Below are 9,237 nucleotides of genomic sequence, written 5' to 3' on the forward strand. Positions count from 1 at the left end.
AGTGTACTACATAGGGAATAGGGTGGCATTTGGTATGTAACCTGGACTTCATCACTGTGGTACATATAACAGCAACTCACTCACAACTGGAGAGCATGTACTGTTCCTGTTTAGCTAGCCAGGTGACATGAATGAAATGGTCAGACATAGTCAAATGAATAGAAAAGTTGAGTAGAGTTGATTTAATTTCTAAGTTTAATGACACCATTTGAAATAATACACAGAACATAAGAACAATGCAAATACATTAATTCTTGGTAACATACAGAGTATTTCATTTATTTTCCCCTAATTGTCTTAATGTCCACTATATTCCACCAGTACATAGCTCAAAGACAAGTAGTTGAGTATATTTTTTAAATATTGCTATAAAGTGCAGGACCTGTAGCAAGCAGAGTGACATCAAACATCCCAGCAGAAATACTGCTGGTCACACGCCAGTTGTACACATGAATTTATCCTGAAAGGAGAATCACTAAAGACTGTGTGTTAACGACGCTGAAGGGACATCTACAGGAAATAGGATGTCTTAGCACTCTGAACTACAACGATTACACAATATTCAAATTCAGTATTCCATTATGAGTCCTAATATTATGGTATAAGTGAATAATGAAGGCCACAGAGAATGGGCGTATTTAGGCACCTACATACAACAGACAATTATAAAATAGTTCTATATTTACAAACTTCAATCACAATACCTTAACAATTCATTTGGGTGGGTTGAAAGTCAAACTGCATGTGAGAAAGCAATAATTCCCTATCTACAGTGCTCCCTCACACAGAGTGAAGGTCATACAGTGAAATGGATCCTAGGTGGGTTTTTGCTGGAAGCGTACAGACTGACAGTAATACATAAGAGTGTTCCTGTTGAGATGGTCTCAATAGTAGCGGATGGCTGGAGGGACGGCTGAACACTCCTCCTGGTCCAGAGAGGTGTCAATCACTGGGCGGTACTCCAGAGTTACCTGGAACATGACAGAGAGATCAGTCTCCTAAAAACAGATCAGTCTCCTAAAAACAGATCCGTCTCCTAATTACAGATCCGTCTCCTAATTACAGATCCGTCTCCTAATTACAGATCCGTCTCCTAATTACAGATCCGTCTCCTAATACCAGATCCGTCTCCTAATTGCAGATCCGTCTCCTAATTGCAGATCCGTCTCCTAATTGCAGATCCGTCTCCTAATTGCAGATCCGTCTCCTAATTGCAGATCCGTCTCCTAATAGCAGATCAGTATCCTAATAATAGATCAGTCTCCTAATACCAGATCAGTCTCCTAATACCAGATCAGTCTCCTAATACCAGATCATTCTCCTAATAATAGATCAGTCTCCTAATAATAGATCAGTCCAAAGGCACTCATTTGTATTTCTCCATCTCCATCCAAAAACCTATTTCTGGACTAAACAGTATGTTCAATCAAGAGCATGGTTTTTAGTCCAGACAGGCTTGATTCTGTTCAGGGAAGATTGTCCCTATGTGTTTCCATCAGACAGACAGGAGTCGTGGTAGTTGTTTTACCTCGCCAGACAGACAGGAGTCGTGGTAGTTGTTTTACCTTGCCAGACAGACAGGAGTCGTGGTAGTTGTTTTACCTTGCCAGTCTTAGGATCCACAGTGGACATTGTGTGTTTTCTCCAATGCTGTTGGAAAGGCTTCCTCTCCTGTCCTGCCAGAGGCCTGGCGTAGTCCAGCTCATCCATACGCTCCTGGAACACACAATGTCACAGTTAAGTCCCCTGCCTATCAATTAACCAATCAACCGGACATTCAACAAATAAATGAATATATAAATCAACCAGCCAATCAACCAATACCTGTATCGCTACAATTAGGAGATGTGTTGCGCAGCTTTGAGGCCCTGAGTTGTAGATCACTTCATTTGAGTGGCTGGTTGGAGAGTGCTCTCCTCATCTTATTTAACCAGGTGAGAATCCATCCTCCTCTCACCTTGTAGTCCTCCCGGGCGTGTGCTCCCCTGGTCTCCTTGCGGGCCTCGGCAGAGTGGATAGTCTGGACCGCGTTCAGCATCAGGTTCTGCAGCTCCAGAGACTCGACCAGGTCAGTGTTCCACACCATACCTGACCGAACGGGAGGGAAACGTTAGTTACAACAACCAACACCAATCCTGTGGTCTGACCATCCTGATCCTGAGTCCAGGAGAAGGGTTTTCATCTAGGTCTGGTAAAACCATAGCTGACCGAACGGGAGGGAAACGTTAGAACAACCAACACCAATCCTGTGGTCTGACCATCCTGATCCTGGGTCCAGGAGAAGGGTTTTCATCTAGGTCTGGTAAAACCATAGCTGACCGAACGGGAGGGAAACGTTAGAACAACCAACACCAATCCTGTGGTCTGACCATCCTGATCCTGAGTCCAGGAGAAGGGTTTTCATCTAGGTCTGGTAAAACCATAGCTGACCGAACGGGAGGGAAACGTTGGTTAGAACAACCAACACCAATCCTGTGGTCTGACCATCCTGATCCTGAGTCCAGGAGAAGTGTTTTCATCTAGGTCTGGTAAAACCATAGCTGACCGAACGAGAGGGAAACGTTAGAACAACCAACACCAATCCTGTGGTCTGACCATCCTGATCCTGAGTCCAGGAGAAGTGTTTTCATCTAGGTCTGGTAAAACCATAGCTGCAGGAAGTACAGTAGCTTTGAGGTGGAGCTGTTAAAAAAAATTTGCAGACAGGAGGGTGCAGATTTTTTTATATCGGTCTGCAAATACAGGACTAGTAAAGGCCCAGAGCACTACTTTTGTGAACAATATATTTATATATTTTTTTCTTCTTCTGATTTTTCAGGGGGTGCTGCAGCACCCTCAGGACCTCTACTTCCTGCAGCTATGGGTAAAACTGTCCTAAATCTCACCGAAAACGACAGAATCAAGAGATATGATAACAACATAAAGTCAACACATCTAAGTGAGATCAACTCTGAATATTGATTTGAGGTAAACTACTGACCACGGTCGAATGTCTTGATGTCCTCCATGGTCTGGTAGATGGCGTCCATCTTGTCACATCCCTCCTTCAGAACGTCACCGGTACGGAACACTGCTGCATGGTTCTGCATCGTCTGGAGACGAGACAAAAAGACAAGAGGATTGGTTTTAAAGAGCTCAGACATGACAACTGAAACATCTATGTCAGGACTGTCCAACCCTGTTCCAGGAGAGATACCCTCCTGTAGGTTTTAACTCCAACCCTGTTCCTGGAGAGATACCCTCCTGTAGGTTTTAACTCCAACCCTGTTCCTGGAGAGATACCCTCCTGTAGGTTTTAACTCCAACCCTGTTCCTGGAGAGCTACCCTCCTGTAGGTTTTCACTCCAACTCTGTTCCTGGAGAGCTACCCTCCTGTAGGTTTTAACTCCAACCCTGTTCCTGGAGAGATACCCTCCTGTAGGTTTTCCCTCCAACCCTGTTCCTGGAGAGATACCCTCCTGTAGGTTTTAACTCCAACCCTGTTCCTGGAGAGATACCCTCCTGTAGGTTTTAACTCCAACCCTGTTCCTGGAGAGATACCCTCCTGTAGGTTTTAACTTTTAACTGGTATCTCTTGGAGTTAAAACCTACAGGAAGGTGGCTCTCCAGGAACAGTGTTGGAGTTAAAACCTACAGGAGGGTATCTCTCCAGGAACAAGGTTGGAGATAAAACCTACAGGAGGGTATCTCTCCAGGAACAGGGCTGGGGAGCCCTGCTCTATGTGTACCACTGCACTGCCTAGTTAAATACACTAGACTGTATACAGATGCCAATACATTTCAACAGAAAACCTTTTAGTCAACATGTATTCCTCACTCTCTGCATGTTGAGTCTGATCTCAGAGGTTCTGGTGTTCCCGTCAGCAAACCTGATCTTGTCCAGGTTGGCCACAGACTCCTCTCCAGCACTGGGCTTCAGTGGGGAAAGCTTCTCACCTAGAATGGCAAAAAGAGAAAGTCAAACTCCAAGTGTATTAAAGCATTATTAGCTATTCGTTTTTTAACATGACTGATTAAAAATCTAGAAATCAACCGATTATCTAACCAATCAGTCATAATGTGAAAAGCCTGCTTACCTGGAGTGCAGGTGTCAGCGATGGTGAGGGCACAGGCTCTGCCAAACACCACCAGATCCAGCAGGGAGTTGGCACCCAGCCGGTTGGCACCATGGACACTGGCACAGGCAGCCTCACCACAGGCATATAGCCCTGGCACCACCTCGTCCTCCCCATCTGGATGAGTTATGACCTGAGAGGGAGATGACCAAGACCGTTACAGGTCGGTCTAGAGTCAAATAATGTCTATCTAGTCTCCCGGGTGGCGCAGTGGTCTAGGGCACTGCATCGCAGTGCTAGCTGCGCCACCAGAGTCTCTGGGTTCGCGCCCAGGCTGGGCTGGGTTCGCGCCCAGGCTGGGCTGGGTTCGCGCCCAGGCTCTGTTGCAGCCGGCCGCAACCGGGAGATCCGTGGGGCGACGCACAATTGGCATAGCGTCGTCCGGGTTAGGGAGGGTTTGGCCGGTAGGGATATCCTTGTCTCAGTATGTAAAAAAAAAAGAAGAATGTAATAAAATGTATGCACTCTACTGTAAGTCGCTCTGGATAAGAGCGTCTGCTCTTGGCCGGTAGGGATATCCTTGTCTCAGTATGTAAAAATGTAATAAAATGTATGCACTCTACTGTAAGTCACTCTGGATAAGAGCGTCTGCTAAATGACTAAAATGTAAATGTATCTAGTTCTGGGGAAGACTGATTGATTGACGTGAAGTTTCTGGAAGGACAATAAATGTTGTCAACTAATCAATCTCTCTTACCCAGCCGTAGTGATCACAATCCCTTACGGAGACAAGGAAATCCCCCAAACTAACAGTGAGAATTGTAAAGAGTGTTATAATCTACCTGTCCCTTATAGTTAGTGGGGATTCCTCCCATGTTGTAGTGGACGGTGGGCAGGACAGGGATGGGCTCTTTGGTGACGTCAACCCCAGCGAAGATCATGGCGGTCTCAGAGATACCCGGCAGGCGGGTGGCCAGCTGCTGCGGGGGCAGGTGATGCAACTGCAGGTACACATGGTCCTTCTCTGGACCACAACCCCTGGAAATGAAAAAAATATTTTGTGAGAGTCTTTCTGTGAGAGAGAGTATTTCTGTGAGAGAGAGTGTCTTTCTGTGAGAGAGTGTCTTTCAGGTCGATTCATAGATTTTAGTGCCAATTTCAAGTTGTGGCTTCAAACTCCAACACATTTTTTACTTCCATCTCCAAGAATGAATGCTATTAAGGGGGTTAGGGATTGAGTCAGATACTACTGGTGGAGCGAAATATGTAATTAAATCAATATTCAGTATTGTTGATTATCATACCTTCCCTCGCGGATCTCAATGGTCATGGAGCGTGACACCACATCCCGGGAGGCCAGATCTTTGGCGTTGGGAGCGTAGCGTTCCATAAAGCGCTCTCCTTCACTGTTGATGAGGATCCCTCCCTCGCCACGGCAACCCTCAGTGATGAGGCAGCCGGCACCATAGATACCTGACAGGGTTACATCACAGCTATGGTGTCAGGTGTCACCTCAGGTCAAATATACACTGATGACCTTTGCATTTACGTAATGAATGGTCAGTCAGTTGACCGTAAAACAGATCATTACAGTAAATATGGATTTCATAAGTGGGGAGTGGCCATGGATCTCCATACTAGTTACAGTATAGTTACAGTACAGTTACAGTATAGTTACTGGCTGTGGTTCTTACCAGTTACAGTATAGTTACTGGCTGTGGTTCTTACCAGTTACAGTATAGTTACAGTATAGTTAGTGACTGTGGTTCTTACTAGTTACAGTATAGTTACAGTATAGTTACAGTATAGTTAGTGACTGTGGTTCTTACCGGTGGGGTGGAACTGTACAAACTCCAGGTCCTGGCATGGTAGGCCAGCTCTGGTTACCATGGCGTTGCCATCCCCGGTGCTGGTGTGGGCTGAGGTACAGCTGAAGTAGGTACGGCCATAACCACTACACATACAAAGAGAGATAATGGATATAAGGAGGTTGCTACTGGTGTAGACATGTGCGATGTATAATCCTACTGACTCAAAGCGATTGTCAGGACATTACAGAGCTTCATTCTGAGGGACATGAGAAATATGAAAGACTCTGGGACGTGAACAAGCATACCCAGTAGCGATGACAGTGTTGTTGGCTCTGAAGCGGTGGATGGATCCATCCTCCATACAGAGAGCGATCACTCCTCTGCATTCACCATCCTCCATCAGCAGGTCCAGGGCAAAGTACTCCACAAAGTAGCTGGTATCATACCTTAAGGACTGGAGAAGAACAATTAATGGGACATTGAAAAATCAAAAAGGTACATGGTTGTATAAATAACAGTCGATGTATGCAAGGTCTCAGACTGAAGCCAGACTTGTGAATGCAGACTAAACCCTTGTCTCAGCTCTGTTTCCAGCGTATACTGTCCAACTACCACACATTGTCCTTGAAATGTTTTTCTACCATTCACCTTAGGGACCACAATGGAAATAAGTCAATGACCTTTTGTGTTATTCCTGTCAAGTTTCCTGTCAAGTTTTTAAAAATCTATGTACTGTGTTTTAACTGTCAAATAAAAATGAGTCAATGATCCAACCAAACTAGAGGACATATTTAATAAAGCGAGTCTTGGAAACAGTCTCATGATAACATTAAACATACCCGTCCATACAATGTGTGAAGAAGGGAGTGTCCAGTCCTGTCAGCTACACAGCAGCATCGGTGTGCTTGGCCTCCCTTTCCAAAATTCAGGCTCTGACCCCCGAAGGCCCTCTGATAGATCTTCCCATCCTCTGTCCGACTGAAGGGCATTCCAAAGTTCTCCAGCTGTGGGGGGGGCACAAAGAACAATGTGATACAACCATATTGTCATGAACACGATGGGAGACAGAGATGGTTTCAAGCGCAGGGTGCAGCAGGTGTTTATTGTAAAGGACCACAGGAGGCGGCAGGTAGCTGGGTCCAGGGACAGGCAGAAGGTCATACACAGGGGGTCCAAAAAAGGCAACAGTACAGGCAGGGAAAAGGCTGGTAACGTCGTCCGGGAGATCAGGCAATAGGTTGATAACAGGATATCCGATAGGCAAAAGGTGTCATTAGTGAGGCAGGGAAAAACTATCATACACGGGAGGAGTAGATTATGGGAAAAAAAAGAGCTCCGAATAGAAGAGTGTCACAAAACAAACAATACCTCATAATGATGGGGTGCAAAGAACTGAAATAAATAGTGTGTGATAATGACATACAGGTGTGTGAACAGGTGATCAGAATTCAGGTGATTGGGATCTGGAGAGTGAGCTGCGTTCAGGGGGTATCTGTGTTTGAGAGTGTGAGCTGGAAAGTGAGCTGGAAAGTGATCTGCGTTCAGGTTTCTACGTGTTTTGACAGTGTGAGTTGGAAACAGACGTTACACATATTCCAGCACTTTATTTTATGTCTTTGGGGGAAAAACAGACTAAAACACCAGGATCTGTGTCTGAAATTGCACCCTATATAGTGTTCAAAATGTAGTGCACTAATTATCTCTCACCTCCACCACGGCAGCTGGGGCCTGCTCTGTCATGTAGTGGATAGCATCCTGGTCCCCTAGCCAATCAGATCCCTTCACTGTGTCGTAGAAGTGCCACCTCCAATCATCTCCCTCCATGTTACCCAGGGCTGCATTGATCCCACCCTGGATTGGACAAAATCAACACTAATGAATTCAACAGTTCATTATGACTCAACAGTTCAACAGTTCATTATGACAAAGTGCATTTCTATTCATTCATCATAATAGTACTGTAATGATAGTATTTACTCTTCACATGCACTTCAACTACAGGTGATTGTTGAGAAGCTACCCAACTACTCCCAAGCCAAACCCCAATTCCCTCCGACTAGTAAAATATGAAAAAAAATGAAATGAGGTACGAACCGCTTGATGCATTGATGTCAATGGGAGACTGAAGATAGGTATTCACCCCTAAATATGCATAGGCCTACCTGTGCTGCCACAGTGTGAGACCTAGTGGGGAACAGCTTGGTGACACAGGCCGTGTTGAAGCCAGCCTCAGACAGACCAAAAGCAGCTCTCAGACCTGCTCCCCCAGCCCCTACCACCACCGCATCAAACTCATGATCCACTACCGGGTACTGGGTTGAGATCTGAGGATCAGAATAATATTGACTCGGATACACAGACACAGACATTGACCTCCTGTGAATATTGATAACTACAAAAAAACATGGCTGTTATGACATTGTAACAAACAAAATTGCACGCCAATCATACAAATTAAAAGGGAATCCTTTTTTAAAATGTTTACGATGCATATTGTATGTAGATATGTAAATACAATATGTAAATACAAATGACTTGATAACAAGAATGTCTCTTGAAGACCTTTATTTAAAAATGTGTCTTGCATTAAACGGAAGAAGAAGAAAGTCGGTGTTATGTTGTGTAAAACTCACATCATCTGACACTTTGGCGTTGTCCTTCTTCCCATAGATGGAGAAGTGGATGTTCCTGGAGCTGCATCGGGTTGCTGCAGGGAACTATAATTATGGGGATAACATGATACATCAATAGGTAGAGATCATAGACATATAATTAACTCTCAAATACATAGAAAACATAAACCATCATAATTTCACACTGGACCAGCAACATATTCAATCAAATCAAGGTGGGAAAACACTCAAAACCCCCAAAGAATATCCCTGTCATTATGAATAGGTCATTTAGCAAGTACAGTATATATTTTTTGACATTTTAACATGACGTTATGTAACGAAGGGTCTGGTCTGGCCTGGAGGACTGTTATGAAAGGCTGTGTCTGCTGCTGGTTACGAAAGCTGTAAGAGAAGCATTCCCTCCCCTCGCAGTTACAAAACTGACTTTTCACAGACTACACAAATGCATTATCCAACAACAATTATTAAACTCACGGCTTTAGTTGATAAAATCCTCTTGGTCAGGACTCTGGATACACTTGCCATCCTTATTATTCACAGGTTTCCTGCTAACAGCTACAAAGTAACTGTCTAGGAACGAACAGATCTATACTGATTGGGGGCAAATCAATCCCTTCCTGGGGCCCCGCCCACTGGATGAAACCATCTCAAACGTCTTGAAAGCAAGGGGGAGGCTCATGGCTTTTGACAACGCTTCAAGTTCTAAATCCATTTCTGCACACATTAGATAAAATA

The 9,237-nt window shown here is 44.7% G+C and overlaps 1 protein-coding gene across 1 annotated transcript; it reads right to left on the bottom strand.

Annotated features, from left to right (window-relative positions):
• Window positions 1-177: 177 nt before the first annotated feature.
• LOC139572962 (succinate dehydrogenase [ubiquinone] flavoprotein subunit, mitochondrial-like) lies at window positions 178-9,110 on the bottom strand. Its single transcript, XM_071395872.1, has 15 exons — window positions 8,977-9,110; window positions 8,500-8,583; window positions 8,029-8,190; window positions 7,574-7,717; window positions 6,706-6,870; window positions 6,172-6,320; window positions 5,885-6,009; window positions 5,360-5,528; window positions 4,898-5,093; window positions 4,077-4,248; window positions 3,818-3,936; window positions 2,981-3,092; window positions 1,958-2,088; window positions 1,603-1,716; window positions 178-971 (listed from the first exon to the last, which is right to left on the bottom strand). Exons 1-15 carry the CDS (start codon window positions 9,025-9,027, stop codon window positions 885-887), a joined length of 1,980 nt encoding a protein of 659 aa, XP_071251973.1. The 5' UTR covers window positions 9,028-9,110; the 3' UTR covers window positions 178-884.
• Between the last annotated feature and the right edge of the window lie 127 nt (window positions 9,111-9,237).

Source organism: Salvelinus alpinus, chromosome 4 (genome assembly GCF_045679555.1).
Source record: "Salvelinus alpinus chromosome 4, SLU_Salpinus.1, whole genome shotgun sequence".
Lineage (NCBI taxonomy): Eukaryota > Metazoa > Chordata > Actinopteri > Salmoniformes > Salmonidae > Salvelinus > Salvelinus alpinus.